We start from the raw sequence: 16170 nt of genomic DNA, 5'->3' as shown, positions 1-16170 counted from the left end.
TTGAGCAATTAAAAATTGTTCAAACACAAGCTAGAATATCCTCATTGCTTTATATGCAGTCATTAAGTTGGTGCCGTAAATTTAATTAGCGAAGCGACTCTCAGTCTTGTGAATTCTTAATTTTATCCTAAAATGATTTTTCCCCTACACTAGACCTCTTGAATTCTCCATGAGTGAAACAATGGAAGCTTGAAAAGGAAGTGAACTGTAGGCATCGGAAGCTGGATTCGTTCGAGTATTTACCTTACAATTATTTTTTTGCTGAGCTTTCGCCGGTTATTATTTCATAATTAAAGCTTGCATTCTTCCGTTAATGATATCAAAACAGGGGGTCATTAAAAGTTCGCTTTTTCCTTCGCCTTCCTCGGCCGAAACTCGAACTTTTGTGCATGTTTTTGTATTTTAATGTGAACGGTTTTTTGCTTCTTTGAAACTGACACTAACACGGGTTAAACCCATTGAAGTGGAAGAAAATTGTTTCAAGTTTTAAATTTGCCTTTAGTTTGGATATTGAAGTTTAAGAGAGAGGCTCCACCTATTTGAGTGTCAGCGTATTTAAAAATTTCGAGGTTCATCCCAATTTGCATTTTTTGAGCGGAAGGGAGAATTGTCCTGCCTCTTTCCTAACACACAAACTACGCATTTAATTGCTTTTACTGTTTTTTTTGTCAAACTTCAAGCCGTGCCCCCTTTCGGGGCCCCCAGACTCCACTGCTTCATTAAATATCAAGCCACGTCTCTTACACTTCCGGTTGCAGCGACGGGCACTGAGGGGCGTGGCTCCCTTCAAGGCTCCGCCCACAATGATCACATCCCTTTACAACGTCATGAAACAATCCCTTAATTCTCTACGATTGAGTGATGCATGCGTAGTTAGCACAAATGCTCCGCTCTTTCACTAATCAGTTGACCACACCTTTCTTGCTCCACAGCCTTAGATGTCCTGGATAAAATTTATTTAAAAACTTGTTACTCACAAAACGAACTTTACTGAATCGATGAGGATTGGACCCTGGCATGCGGCTTTATCATACTGTGATTATTGGTCGATTTGTGGACAAGCGTAAATTCGGGGACCCATTAAGTAGAAATGCGCACACTTAGCGCCTCATTACCTTTTCTAATTGTCCCTTGGAGCAACAATGCGTGAAAACAATAGCGACACAAATTGAAATAGCGTCGCCGCTCACTTGTTACATAACATTATGTACCAAGATGAGTTTCAACTATTATGTGTGGCTGATGATGGTGACCGTAACGCTGGCCAAGCATCCCGATGAGAATCTTTCAATTGTAAGTTTTGTTTTCACCTGGGCTTGCGTCTATGCCTGGTTTGCAGACCCAATTGATCAGAAGACGAGGATATGCAGCGGAGGCTCATGTAGTTACTACCTCAGATGGTTACATGCTGAAGACCTTCAGAATCCCCCAGAGGCGCAACGCCACCTCACCTAAAAAGGTGGCTCTTTTGGTTCATGGCTTGGCATCATCGGCAGACGATTGGGTCACCCTAGGGCAAGACGCCTTGCCTTATTTGCTCACAGACAATGGTTTTGATGTCTGGCTATTCAACGCCAGGGGCACTAGGCACGGACGCAGCCACCAGACATGGGATCCCGATGAAGACGTCAGCAAATTTTGGAACTTTTCGTGAGTCTCGATCCTCCAGTCAAAGTCGGGTCGAAGATAAAAAGCCTTAGGTGGGATGAAATTGGAGTTTATGATGTACCAGCCAATATAGAGTATATTCTGGAGAAAACCGGATCTGCAAACGTGTATTATGTAGGGCACTCGCAGGGCTGCACTGCGTTACTCGTGATGATGTCTCAAAGGCCCGACATGAGGGAGAAGGTGTTGGTGGCATCTTTTCTGGCTCCTGCCGCTTACTTCGAAAATATCAAGGACACTATGCTTTTGAAGTTAACCACCTTGTTGTATTCGGTAAGTGGTTGCTGTGGGTAGTGGAATACAGAGAGATTTCCAATTACAGTAGGATAGCCTACAGAGTATGCTACCCGAACCGCTCATCAACAAGAGTACAATGGATTCTGCTTATTAACGTGAATCCAAGTTTACAAGCTTTGTTAGGTTGATTTAGTTAAACTCAGTGGGCTGGCCTACTGGATATGCTACCAGCGGGTTCCTATAAAACAAGGAAACCGGATTCTCAACAACTAAACCTTAGATTGTGCTAAAAGTATCCCTTCCCCGTCGCGCGAGCTATCTCCTTGAAGCTCTCCAATATAGACTTTTTCCTAACCGAGTAGGCAAGCATACAGAATATTCCTTCAAGATCTTAATGTCATTCAACATAAGTTTAATCTTAGTAGACCAACTCACAGGATAACTATCATCACAGTTATTACCAGAATCTGACCACTCCGAGACTTGTACATCTCATAACTTCGATACAATATCCCTAATTTCTCTTTCAATCTTCTAGCCCTACGCCCGCAACGTCATTTTCTACGAATTTCCCCCTAAAACAATCTTTTACACCAACAACATGGCCAAAGAGCTCTGCTCTTTTCCCGGTCTAAGCCTCCTCTGCTACAACGCCATTTATTTCGGCGTCCAGTTAAAGGACCACCCCATTGACCAGTCTCTGGTGCCCATCATCGCCCAGCATGCGCCCAGCACTTTCTCCACCAAGCAGATCCATCACTATTCGCAAATAATGGAGACTGGGGAGTTCAAACGGTTCGATTATGGTTCGAAGGGGAATCTTAAGAGATATGGAACTAGGAAGGCGCCCAAGTATAATTTAACGGCGATCACCGCGCCCATGATGATTTTCTATGGTACTGGGGACTATTTGGCGAGTCCGAAGGTAGATTTTTGACAGGGTTAGATGGAGCGTTAATGGGGGTTTTTGTAGAGTGTGAAAAGGTTAGCTGCGGAGATGACCAATAACGAGAAGACGGTGACTGAAGTGCCTTACGCCGGGTTTGACCACATTGACTTCTTGTGGGCTAGAAATGCGAAGCAGCTGCTGTATGATAAAATTTTGGAGGAATTCAAGAAGTATTTTGGAAAATAATAAAATCAATAAATTTATTGTGAGCCTCAAATAAAAAATCTCAAAGTCATCATTTACAAACTTGGTTGCTTCGCTCAATCCTCCAGGACCAAGTACTGGGACTTGTTATCCCTCTATGTGAGGGTCTTTCGTGTACTCGACTGGTGTACAGCTTAAAGTGCAAAATGCTGCAATTTAGTACAACTTTGGGCATCGAAGTTAAAATTGATTTAAATCGATCTTCTGCCCTCGGTGATTTTTTCACATATATTAACTGATATTCAGCTTCAACTGACGCCAGTATCGAGTTGATAGCGCACTTAGTTCTCGAGCTGCAGGTTCAGTTAGTTGGCCGACTTCAGCTCTAGTTGAAGATAGCAACTTTCATCTGGCACTGCCCTGACTTAATCATGGTACTTTTAGGTTTTTTTTCCATATATTGTTGGTATATAGCTTGAACTGAGAAAAGTTGAGAATCCATACAGCATTTAGTTTCCGAGTAAAAAAAAAATAGAAGTCAGCGCCGTGGCTGACTGCCACATTTAGCTTGAACTGATGCTCCGATACTCACGTTTCGTACGCCTCTGATTTCGTTGGGATTTGCTCAGATATTTCATCAAATACGCCGCCAGTTAATAGGTAGAATTGAGCGAAGTTTTGGAATCGTTCTACATTCACTTCTGGATATATCACATCTCAAATTAAAGACTCGTTTCGGCGAACGCTGAATATGATTTTTCTATCAGTGTTGCGTCGCACCTCATCCATTCTCGCAACTTAGTCTCTGCCCACAGCGGCGGAGCCCCCAGTGAAACCACCGAAGGAAATCACATTCTAAATCCCAGCTTTAAAGTATCTAGTCCATTCTCCTTCAAACCTAGATCGCTCTATTTTCCCAGGGATAAGGGCCGGGGGATTTTTTTTCTGAATTACTTCATCAGGCCTCCCTTAAGAGACTATTTATCAACGTAACGACGCCCGGCAGAACAAAAACAATGCGATGGGGAAACCCTTATCAGCTCGTGGTCTCTGGGGACCATCGCGTGACGAAATGGCTGCGACGAAAACGATCATATTTGCGACGAAATTGTTTCGAATGTCCAGACCTTTATATCGGACAGTAAGGTCTTGTCAAACAATAAGAAAGTTGAGTTTAGGGAGGTCAATTGTGGATTCGTGAGTAAAAACTTGAGGGATAACGTTCGAAGGAAATTGCAAGCTGCGGCGCCATCTCTGAGTCACCATTAGTGACTTCATCGGTGAGTCGTGAGACGCGTATGCACACAGTTTTAAGCATCAGAGTTACTCTCACTAAAGAGGGATGAAGCAGGGGCGGCATGTGTGCGTACTTTCGAATAATTAAACACTCTTGTGCATTTCTCTCACGAGATGGCGCCACAAATCCCAGCTTACGGCAATAGTTAACCAATTTTCTAATACTTGTAATCCACCCAATGCTGCTTCGCTTCGTTCCCTTTATTTCGATTATCCTCAGCTGGAGAGCCTGAAATGGCTGTCGTTATTTGCGGTACACACGTTTGGAAATTGGCGAATCCGGCGAATGTCGCTGACATTTCGATAATGGCCTCCTCACCGAATATGATACAAACGTTTAAAGGGAATATGCACCACTGCAAGACAATTTATTGAACTTCATATCGCTTGAACAGCTCGTACAAAGGATCGTGGATCACCTCATTGAGATTGGCAGCCAAGACAAAGTCCAGATGGTTCCAGTCTGGTACTTTAACCTCGTATTTCAGCACAATATTGGGGAGTCTCTTGGAGAATTCTTGCACCATCTTGAACACCGTTACCCTACTCGTTCAATAAACTTCGAATAATTTACCTTGGGGTTTCCATAGGGGTCTCTAGGAGCGTAAAACAGAGCTATAGGGGCTATACAATTGCTCAAATTGTAAGGTGGTGGCGTTGTGCTGTTATACAGCTTCATGTTCTTTTTGGCACCATGATCGTACAGCTTGAAATCTTCTGCAAAAGATAGAGAGTTAACAGAAACAGTTGGAGTGTATATTGGTACTTACTGGAAACGATGATTTGGGCATAGTGCCAGGCTTGTCTAGCTGAGAATCCTTGTGGAATATACTGTAGCACCACTGGGAACACTGTCTAAAAGGAAATTTCCTCGTCAGTTGATTGTTATATGAAAGACAGTGAAAGACTCGGATTAAAATCAGTCCCTTTAAATCTGCGAAGAAACTAGTAGGACCATTTGAGGACTGAACGCTTTCTTGACTAAACAGTGAGATACACCGACGGGCGGAGAATTCAACGGTTCCTTGACCAATCCGCAACCTACTGTCTGGAGGGGTGGAGAATTCAACGGTTCCTTGACCAATCAGCAATCTACTGTCTGGAGAGGCGGAGAATTGAACGATTTTTTGACCAATCAGCAACCTACTGTCTGGAGAGGCGGAGAATTGAACGGTTTCTTGACCAATCAGCAACCTACTGTCTGGAGAGGCGGAGAATTCAACGGTTCCTTGACCAATCAGCAACCTACTGTCTGGACGGGCAGAGGACTGAACGATTTCTTACAGCTGATTGGCTAGTGCACTGTTTAGTCTGCTATCCACTCATCTGATTGGCCAGAAAATCGCTCTCTTATCTTTGGGGCAATTGTTCTTACTGCTAAATCGGAGTTGCCCCAAAGGGAGATTTCTGGTCGCGAATTCAAGTTACATATAGAATGGAACCTAGCACTGAATTTGAAAATTAATAAATTAGCTGTATTCAAGCTATACGTAAGTATTATTTGTGAAAAAATTCGCAAGTGTATTAGATTTAAATAGGAAGCATGACAGTGCAGGATTCTGGGTCGATACCTGCAGAAGGGGAACTACAATCATATCAATTAAAATTTTCGTACTTTATTAAGTTGGCTCGAGTCTGTTCCCCCAATGAGATTGATCACGTCCAGACAAACTGTTTCCAGAGCCCCATGCTTGCAGACGGCCTTGACCAAACCCGTCAAGGCAGAGCTATTAGGCGCAGGCAGCTCGTACCAATTGAGCAATGCCAGCAAGCGCTAAAACGACCCTCATCAGCATCATCTACTGAAGAATCTCAGTGGAACTAACTTCTCCTAGGGTCCAAAGTTTAGATCCTATCACCAGCAAAGGCGAGTGCGTCAGCCAATGAAAAGCAGAGGGGGCCAACATAGCCCCTACTTGGATTTTCTCGTTCATCTCTGGCAATTGCGATAGCATCACGAACAGGATGGTGGTACCTTGAGAATGTCCCACATAAAATATGCTATCAATTCCGGTTTCCTTCTGGATGTAATTTATCGTAGCCGGAAGGTCGTAGACCCCAATTTCGTGCCAGCTAAAGTTCCAATACTTCTTGCGGTCTCTGTTGGGGTTCAAACTGCGGTGCTTGCGAGAGTGCTGGGTCCCTCTCGCATTGAAGAGCCAAACGTCATAACCTCGGTCTGCCAGGTAGAAAGCGAGGGCATCGGGAGGACCTGCGGAGATTTCCAAAAAAAGAGCCAGAACGTTCCAGAAAGAACCGAGATGGCTAGGGGGGATTCACCTATGAAAACGAAGTTTTCTCCACTCCCTCCCATTCCATGGGCGAGAAGGGCTACCTGTTTGGATTTCGTAGAGGTCACTCCATGCGGAATTCTGAATGCTGTCAGTATGTAGCCGTCTTTTGTTTCGTAGGTGTGAGTTTCCACCGGATAGCCGTGTTTCTTGATCAGTTGTGTCTGAAAGGGTTAGTCTCAAGGTGATAGAGTTTAGAGAGCTCTAACTCATTTAGGGTGGATTTTAGGAAACGACATGTCACATGGCGATTTACGGTTCAAACTTGGGCCGTAGGGTGTAAGGCATACCGGCCGGATTTAGCCTGAAGGTACGGGAATAATTGGGGGTCAACGTTGGGGTGACAATGCAACCATGGAGATTACGTTCTCCCCACTGGCTCTCCTTGCAAAATTACCCGATGTGGTCTGCGTGGCCATCTCCAAATAAAGTCAAATAGTAGAAATATATTCCCAAATAATAAACATTTTGAATAATATATTCCAATCGCGAAACCCAATTAGCTATCCAAATTAACATTGCAAACATGCAATACGTCATCAATGTTGCTAGTAGCACTTCTGGTATTTTTTAATAAAACCTACATGCGACGCATTTGCATGGATATTATGCAATAATTACAAGTAATAAATAAATAATCACCATGTTGTACGATTGCAAATGAGCACTCTTGGTATGAAACCATAGCCAAGGTTGAGACGAGAATGGCTTGTGACCTATTACATCCGGACGCGTTTTCATTAACACACCAAGGACTTTCCGTACCGTACTGGTATGGCAGTTTATGGGTAGGTGGATGATTCTGAGTTGCCAACTTTCTGGATATGTGCAAGTGTTAGGGTTTTAATATAGAGTTATTATAGAGTTCTGAGAGGCGAAGGCATTTTATACGGAAATATTCGTCCATTCTCTTGACCGCCGATCTGCTATATTTCAGCCAGTACTAGTACCCTCCATGTAGACTCTAGTAGATGGCATTTCCCGACCGGATGATGTAAAGCCACATGCTACGAACGTTACTCGAAGGTACCTGGAACAAGCGCAATTGGAGATGTCGTCTTGGCCTGCACGGTCGCCGGACCTATCACCTATCGAACATCTTTGGGACATGATGAGTCCCCGTCGTGAAAATTTACCAATCAATTTTGATACCATCTTGAGATGGCATGGAATAAAATACCCCAGGGGGATACTGATCATTTGTTGTAAATCATGCCATTGATGTACGACGCGATGTTACTCATTATCAACTTTTTAATTAATCAATGGTGTTTTTTTATTTTACTCAAATTCTGATTCTGATCCATTACGAAACATTACGTTGGAAAACCTATCAACCTTGATTATTATTATTACCAGGTGGTGCGTTCCATATGAAAGTAAGGGTACATCCGCAGTACAGTATGGTTATTTAAACCTATAGAACGTCTTGTGGGTTTAATGCAATTACGGGACGTCAGTGTCGAAACCGAAGGTATAATTTTCCAGGTGATTTCCTTTTGGCCACCCATCTCTCTTAATTTTTACATGTAGTCCAAAGCGTGCAAAGGAGGGGGAAGGGGTTGAGGGAGTAGTACGGGATAATTAACTAAAATTCAAATATTTCTTCTGGGATTAGTAAAATGAGAGGGATAAATTTCTGAATCTGAAGGTATTAAATTTAAGATAATTGCCGCTTTTGTATCCGAATCCGTATCCTTCTCAAGTTCATCTGCTGTGTTTATAAACGGAGTCGTATTGACTAATAAACTGAAATAAAAGCCTTCCTCTGGATTTAATGAAAAGAGCGATACGCAGCACTGGAACAGTTTTTAGGTAGGAAGGTGCATTAGCGGTGGAAGGGGGAGGGAGGCAATTACCTCAAATTCAGAAAAACTTTTTCTCGATTTAATAAAACGGGAGATCACCAGCACGCAAATTTTAAATTTAATATTATTCATTTTTTGGTCTTGAAAATCTCTCTTAAATTCAATTATCCGTATCTAACTTAAATGAAGTGAACTAAAGAAGTGGCATCGGACAATTAACTGCGACTAAAAAGCCGTTTTTGGGTTTAATAAAGTCAGACATGCGCAACGCAGACAGGGAGGTGTCAAATCTTAAATAGATTCCTATTTGATATCCCATATCTCTCTTAATTTCCAGCGTTTGCGTGTGTCTATAGAGAGCAAATTAAAGTGCACGCAATTAAAAACGTTGAGAGATATAAGGGGAGATAATCGCATCGAAACTACAGGTATTAAATTGGAAAAATTACTCTTTGGTCTTCGAAATCTATCTAATTTTCTTCTTTTAATGTGTACCTCACAGAATGGAAATTGCAGATAAAATATAAGGTAATTACTGAAAATTACATATCATTATCTAGGGATAATAACCCGAAACGTACACGCTATTAAATAAGTTTTAGATTTAAATCTTACATTTGTCTGTTTAGTACTACTTAACTCTTCTATTTTCTAATTTTCGCTTAATATTTATCACAAAAAAGGCAAAATTACTAATTCACTCAAAATTGGAAAAAATCTGGCGGCGATGATCATATGGGAAATCCACAACTTTGAATCGAAACCTCTGCAATTTCAAATGATAACCGTACGCGCGTGTGCTTAACGAACCAGAACTCTCTTTTATTGAGCTTTTAGTCGATATCTTAAAGAGCGGTAATTAATGGTATTTTATAGGCCAATCGTCCATAATTAAAACACCCTTTCTAAGGATAATGAAGTAGGGAAATTATAGACTGAAAAACCTCCTTCAAAGATGATAAATGTGGTGACTGATCTGCCGCCTCCCTCTTGACTACTGATACTTACAACTGACAGATTTTCATCGGGGTGAGCTTCGGCTAATCCCGAAAAAATGGCCAACGAGATCAAGATCACCAGCACCATTTTCGCCTTTATCCGCGAAATGTTAATCCCAACTCAACATTTCGCGGATCGCCTAATCCCCGCCCCCCTCCACACCGGCCGGACCGAATCAATTCCCCATTATCCCCGGCTATGCGTTCCTCCGAAACATCCTCATTACTCACGCCAATAACCGTACAGTATAATTACGGAGAAATCAGTTTTTCCTAATACGTGCAATATGCATTTTTATTGCAACAATGAGCATTAGTCCTAATCGGAAAAGCCATTAAGCTTAAAACCCCATCGAGAGCCGCATATCAATCCCCTTTCAGAAATAAAATCGCCATTCGGCCCTGCTTGCCCTTAAAGTGTGCATTAGTTGCATTTAATGAAACGTCAGATGCACACCGCATCAAGGACTATCGAAGGTGTCTTGGGTGGAACTGGGAATGGGGACGCCACTGATGCGATTATTCAATTGTTATGTAAGGCACCGTGCGAATTGAATAGGCTCAATCGCATTTGCGTATTTTTCTGTGCGTCAATGCATAAAAATAAATTTAAATGGTAAATAAAATAATAAAGCCTACGAGTGTGGCCATGTCGAATTGCACGTCTATCTGTGCGTTTTCTTAGCCAATCGGTTTTGAGCTAAAGAGCCCGACGGAGGACTGAACGGTGTTATCTGTCGAAATGCGCCACTCGCGTCGTTCAAAATGGCGTCGATTGTTGTTACAAGCGCGGCAACAAGGTCTAAGGAAAAACTCCTAATTTCCGTTGCTCCAGAAGGAATTTGGGAGGATTTCGAAATTGGGGTCCCTTAAATTCGGATGTCAGACTTCTAATTAGGGAGAACGCGAAACCCGGACGTCGCTATGCCCGAAATGCACCGCAAACCTGATGAAAACGCTCGCTCTGAAGTCGGATCTATCCAGTAATTATTCCCGACGTTTGCGAAAGTTAAACTTTCCATACGCGGCATTAAAGCTTCTTTCAAGTCAGCACTATTTTATTGTTTCACAGAATTATTTCCTTTTCGCACTCCCTGAACACCTCCACTATCTTGTCGTAAATTACGTTCTTAGTTTGAGAAGCCAGCTAGTAGTCCAGATAGTTCCAATTGTCGATCGCGACTTGGTACTTCATAACCACGTTGGGAATATGTTGGAATAACTATTCTGTCATCTTGGCATAAGAAACCGGGCCCTGCCCCGCGTAGAAATAGACTACAGGGGCAGGGACTCGGGGGGGGGGGGGGGGGGGCGTGGTCAAGTTGTGTATAGTCGCGCCCCCTGAAAGTTAGGTCAAATTCATTCGTAGAGGTGAGAGACCGCTGGTGATTAGCTGGCCATAGCGATGGACTTCCGTTGCTGACAATGCAGAGCGACAGACGAGTGAAAAGAGAGACTATAAATGGTCAGGAATTCCTAGTCCGAATTTAATTTTAACGTTTTGATTTAATCCGGATCAGCGGAGGAGTGAACAGCTTAGTTGCCAATTTGTAATAATTTTCAGCGACGGAGAGAGGACTGAACAGGATTTCAAGCCAATCTGCTTTAATCTTTAAAGTCGAAGGTGGCCCGAAGAATTTTCTAGCCGATTAGTTTCGATCTTGTGGCACGAGAGGAGAACGTAACAGTTTGTTGGAGCAGTGAGTTAGACGAAATCTCAGAAATGTTTATTAACACTCCCATATACACTAGACACCCTCTTTTATGTCATATTGCTGGAAGGTATCGTGAATCTTATCATAAATCACCTCATGGGCGTTACTGGCCAGAATATAATCAAGATGGCTCCATGTCTCAATCGGTACCTGATACTTAAGGACCAAATTGGGCAACTTCTCAAAAACTATTCGCGCCATCTATGAAAAATCATTTTCTATCAAAATCATTAACTTATAACCGTGTGGTTAGCACTAACCATAGCGGTGGAAAATATGTCATGGGTGGAGTAAAAGTAGGCCACTGGTACCCGGACATTCGACATATTGTATTCGGGCGGAGTTGTAGAGTTGTAGATTTTTAGATTTTTCTGAGGTCCATGGTTGTATTGCCTGAAACCACCTAAAAATTTAGAGAAAAAGTATTGATATTTAGTTAGATAATCTTAATAGTACCATTGATGATCAATTGACCATAATGGTAAAGCTGGGCTGTTGCGAATCCTGAGGGGACCCATTGTAAGATGAGAGGCAAAAGAGTCTGAAAATGTTTCATTATGACTATCAATAATCGAATTAAGGCCCACAGTAGGTACTTTGTTGATGGATCCATTCTCAGTCCCCCCAAGCAAGTATATCAGATCTAAGCACAAATCATGCATATGCTCCGGGCGACAAATTTGCATTAAAATGTTGTTTACCATCGGGCTATTGGGCATCAGCAGTTCGTACCAATGAAACCATTCTAGTACTCCCTGAAATCTCGATTTTAATATTAAGCACAATAATAAAGCTTGAGATAGCTTTAAACCCTGGTGCCATCTATCCAGGCGCTAGTAGCATGTATTGAGGACTGAACGGTTTCCTAACCAATGAGGCGTTAGACGTCATAGAACAGAAAAAAGACGGAACGCTGTCTGACACCTGATTGGTTGGGAAAGCGGTCAGTCCTAAGTACGTTCTATTTTCTACCATTTTAATTGGTTTCGCCACTAAATTATTTGTTCACCTGGATCACCCCAATCATTCTGGCTAAAAAAAATAACAGAGGCGATATTATATGCTCAATGTAGGAAGAGGGCGCCAGCAGTGCTGCTGCGCTAATTTTCTCATTAAAATTCGGTCTCTCTGAGAGCATAACGTAGAAGCTGGTACCCCCTTGCGAGTGCCCCACGTAGAATAATTTCCTCGCTTTGGTGTAATTCAGCACGTATTCGATGGTGCTGGGCAAATCGTAAATTCCAATTTCGTGAAATCTAAGTTCAGAATTCATCGTTTTGTGCAAGGACGTTTTGGAAAACTCACGAGAAGCTCCAGAACTGTTTAGCATTGCTAAGAGGGCTGAGGGTACGGTGTTTCCTGCTGTGCCTGGTGCCTCTGGCGTTGAAAAGCCACACATCGTACCCACGATCCGCCATATAGAAAGCCATAGCGTTGGGTGGGCCCAGCAGGAGGAAATTCTCAGCAGAACCCCCCAAGCCATGTACGATCAAGGCCACTTTTCTGGGAGGAGTACCCGATTTGCCGTGGGGGATTCGGTAGGCTTTCAGGAAGTAGCCGTCTGGGGTCTCAAACCGATGGGATTCTATGGGGTAGCCGTATTTTCGGACGTATTTTCTCTAGAGTAAAGGGAGTGTCAGTCTCATGGGGGGTGTTGGTAGGAGTGAAACTTCTTACAATAGATAACCCCTCGTCAGGGTGTGACAGCACCATTTGAAGGGAAAGAAGTACTAGAGCGAGAAATTCCATAGTCGGTATCCAACGTCCGTACGTTTTGTTAGAAGTCCTAAGAATTAATTTCATATTCAAATTTTGAACACTAGTGAAATGAGTTATTTCGTCTTATTTAGAAAAGGGATGAGAAAAAGGGATGTGCTTTAGGGGTGCGTTAAAGAGTCGAGAGATGAATTGATTTATGACTTAAATAAGGCTTTTCTTGCGATTTTGACAAGTTTTCATAAAGCGAACACTAAAACACTATTGATATTTTGGCAGGTAATTAAGTTCATAACATCCCCAACAAGGAATTTGACCGAAATACTATTTTGCCTGATAGTGTTTCAATTATGAAGATGTGAAATCGCCCTTGGACCGTGGCCAGGACAGTAAGTTCGACTTAATGAAGAATTTTATGTAAATTTTCCTTTTTTCATAGAAACACCACTGTTGGCCATAGAGTTTTAATTATGAAAATGTGAAATGTACCCTTCATCCCTCGAATTTGAAGTTTGAAGCATGTTTAACGTTGTCCGGGCTTAATCGGGGAAAATATTGAGAATTTTCATAAAGCGGACACTGAGTTGTCTCTGGATTATTTTCGTGAATTTGAGCTGTGAAAGTCTAACAAATTAGTTGTTCATGCTCTGGCCTTGTTAGTTGGAGTTTTCACAATGCGGACACTATTTTCACATTTAGTGTTCATTTATGAAAACGTCGTAAAATTGTTCGGAACCAAAGTCTCGACATTGCACGTGGTCTAGGAGGGGGGCTGAGTACCTGTTCCAAGACACAGCAGAGTTTTCACTACTCGAAAACCATAATGATTCAATAACGGCGCGGGGGTTCCGGAGTAGAAATTAATTTGCATGAAGGGTTGGCACAAATATTAATGAAATATTCGCATTTTTGGCAGTTAAATGGTGTTTTTCACTGTTCATACACTAACCCATGGAACTCTTCCAGCTCGTCGGCTTACCGTTCGCGTCAATATTTAATTTCCCGAGTTCAATTTCATTGCATTTGTGTGCCTGTCCAAACACTTTTTGCCAATCAATCCAACAGGCAAACAGCACCGGAAGTCATAATAACGTTATTCAATCAAACTCGCGTTTATCGGCCATTTCAACCGCAAAAATTGCCGATTTCCATGACAATTGACGGCCGGTTTATCGGCGGGGTGGGTCCAGGTGCAGGAGGGAGTTTTGGTCGTCTCCAGGGGCGGTATTTGTCAACCGAAAGACCGCCAAGCTATTTGCATCAGACACGGCCGATCGGGCTAATATTAACCCAGCAAACCGGCAGACATTTCTGCGTATTTACCCCCGGTACACACCTCTGATTGCTAAACATTTACCCGAATTTAATTGCCACCGTCTCCGCCAATTTCGCAAGGGCTAAATTGACACCGAAGGGCCATAATTCGTCATTCTTCGCTTTTTGCGACGTCTTCCTGGAAAGAAACGCGCGTCCCGAGTAGTTCATCTAGCTGTCACAGGGAAGCGACGTCGCTATATCAGCGTCAGCCTTGATGGATGTTGCTGGTCAGCTACGGGCCGGCCAATACAGGTCGGTCAGCTACGTTGTCACGAGTAATGGTGTCGTTTTGTAATAAAACTGGGTTTTGTTTTTGACGAATTTTTCTTCCAAGACGCAGCTAGGTGAACGGATTTAAATTGTATATTCTTTGGGCGTGCAAAGGGGCCGCACAGCCCTGATTTAATATTTCCTGGAGAACTGAATAATACACAGCCCAAAAGAGCGGAATCACGTTTCTTGAAATGATTCACTTTCAGAGACACGATATTTCTGATACATAGCCAAAAGTTCTGTGGCGTATGTTTTACAGGGCGTCCCAGAACGAGGGGCTCAACGCTTGCAGGCTATGTAGCCGCTTTCGTCCTACTCGCGAAGCTTAAAAAACTGGGACTTCGAGAGGTTGCACCTCCGGAAGGTGGTAATTTAGCTTGCAGGGGCGTCACCGTGGCTCCATGTATTTTCCACCAAGAAGTATATGGTGAAGCGTCATCCTGGGACACCCTGTATTATAGAGCGCATACCTCACGCTATATTCCCGCAAATTTGAATAGTCTAACATTCTTTCGTTGGACTCCATAGACTCCCGACCGAACAAGGTCTAAAAGCGTGAAAATAAGTTTTTTAAAATCGTTGGCTTTCAGACACATGATATTTCTCATGCATTGTCAGTACCGCGGTACCACGTATGTTATTAAACAATAAAGACCATATAGTTTGTAGTTTGTAAACGTGCGTGTGCTTCATGCTTACTAATCGTACGCATCAAGTCACTTCCACGACAACGTAAAATGTTGTCAGTGGCGTCCGCAAAATTTTACGTTTTTGGATTGAAATAAAAAAAGCGGCATTAACGGAGGTGGGCGAAGAACTATTAGTATATGAAACAAGCGCCAGAAAAATACGATGGAAATGAGGAAAACTGTTTATGGTCGAAATCGGGAATGTGTATTGTCGCGTCTCTGATCGTGTTAGAATCGCAGCAAACAACCAACTCAAAGACATACTTTCGTACCACCATCTTTATCCAACGCGTACACACCCCCATTACCAATTTTGGCCCGTTAATCCGCCCTTTAGAAGACACGCACAATATATCGCTGTCTTTGTTACTTGAAAAGCACGTTCCCAGCACACACCGTAGCCATGGACGTGTAAGACACATTTTACTTTGCATTTCCCTTAAATAGAGCAATTTTTTTTTTTTTTTAATTTGGTAACGTGGTTCAACGGAAATGTACGAATCGACGCGTTTTTAACCATTTAAAAGTGAGCGAAAAACGACTCCACTAAAACTCACGTTTAGCTCTTTCTTGTTGCGCGACTCGCCTCATTAGAGCCTCGTTCGGCGCTCGACTACACTCGAGCAATCGCTTAATACAATTATCGCAGGGGGGCCGATGCAAATCGATATTCGAACCATCCTAATTAGTATATATTTTAAATCAATAAATATTAGCCATACATTAATTGTCCCCATTAAAACTGTATTTTTCAGGGCCATAGGTGACAGGAAATACAAAGAAGAGGTGGGAGTTAATCAATTATTAATTAATAGGAAATGAGTACGGAATGTATATGCACTTTCATATGATGCATCATCCAGTAATAATAATAATAATAATAATAATAATAATAATAATTGAGCCTTGCAATTTGATACTCTATTATGAAGCAATATTTTGCGAAAATCACAAGACTTAATTGTTACTATTATTGGATGGTGCATTTCATGTGGAACTGAGTGTATTTTTAGGGCCGAACAAAAAATCAGCTCGATAATTTCAGTATTTAAGTAATTTTCTTTATTTT

At 42.3% G+C, this 16170-nt stretch overlaps 2 protein-coding genes across 2 annotated transcripts; one reads left to right on the top strand and one right to left on the bottom strand.

The window, feature by feature from the left end:
* Nucleotides 1-1213: 1213 nt before the first annotated feature.
* LOC136345265 (lipase 1-like) lies at nt 1214-3080 on the top strand. The gene is made up of 5 exons (XM_066293388.1): nt 1214-1293; nt 1340-1650; nt 1701-1941; nt 2444-2830; nt 2879-3080. The coding sequence occupies exons 1-5, from the start codon at nt 1216-1218 to the stop codon at nt 3038-3040; spliced, it is 1179 nt and encodes a 392-aa protein (XP_066149485.1). The 5' UTR covers nt 1214-1215; the 3' UTR covers nt 3041-3080.
* Nucleotides 3081-4630: 1550 nt separating this feature from the next.
* On the bottom strand, nt 4631-15792 carry LOC136345219 (lysosomal acid lipase/cholesteryl ester hydrolase-like). Its single transcript, XM_066293310.1, has 14 exons — nt 15659-15792; nt 12784-12892; nt 12412-12725; nt 12116-12362; nt 11703-11861; nt 11563-11647; nt 11367-11509; nt 11200-11307; nt 6575-6749; nt 6121-6506; nt 5910-6068; nt 5065-5149; nt 4869-5011; nt 4631-4821 (listed from the first exon to the last, which is right to left on the bottom strand). Exons 2-14 carry the CDS (start codon nt 12853-12855, stop codon nt 4663-4665), a joined length of 2235 nt encoding a protein of 744 aa, XP_066149407.1. The 5' UTR covers nt 12856-12892; nt 15659-15792; the 3' UTR covers nt 4631-4662.
* Nucleotides 15793-16170: the final 378 nt, after the last annotated feature.

This window comes from Euwallacea fornicatus, chromosome 2 (assembly GCF_040115645.1).
Source record: "Euwallacea fornicatus isolate EFF26 chromosome 2, ASM4011564v1, whole genome shotgun sequence".
Lineage (NCBI taxonomy): Eukaryota > Metazoa > Arthropoda > Insecta > Coleoptera > Curculionidae > Euwallacea > Euwallacea fornicatus.
This window is presented reverse-complemented; position numbering and strand designations above follow the sequence as displayed.

Excerpts from the sequence above, each read along its gene's own strand:
- LOC136345265 (XM_066293388.1), top strand. The coding sequence starts at position 1,216 with ATGAGTTTCAACTATTATGTGTGGCTGATGATGGTGACCGTAACGCTG. Across the intron at positions 1,294-1,339 it reads CCGATGAGAATCTTTCAATT|ACCCAATTGATCAGAAGACG; the intron begins GTAAGTTTTGTT and ends CCTGGTTTGCAG. Across the intron at positions 1,942-2,443 it reads TAACCACCTTGTTGTATTCG|CCCTACGCCCGCAACGTCAT; the intron begins GTAAGTGGTTGC and ends TCAATCTTCTAG.
- LOC136345219 (XM_066293310.1), bottom strand. The coding sequence starts at position 12,855 with ATGGAATTTCTCGCTCTAGTACTTCTTTCCCTTCAAATGGTGCTGTCA. Across the intron at positions 11,862-12,115 it reads GAATGATTGGGGTGATCCAG|GGAGTACTAGAATGGTTTCA; the intron begins GTGAACAAATAA and ends TCGAGATTTCAG. Across the intron at positions 5,012-5,064 it reads TGCCCAAATCATCGTTTCCA|AAGATTTCAAGCTGTACGAT; the intron begins GTAAGTACCAAT and ends TATCTTTTGCAG.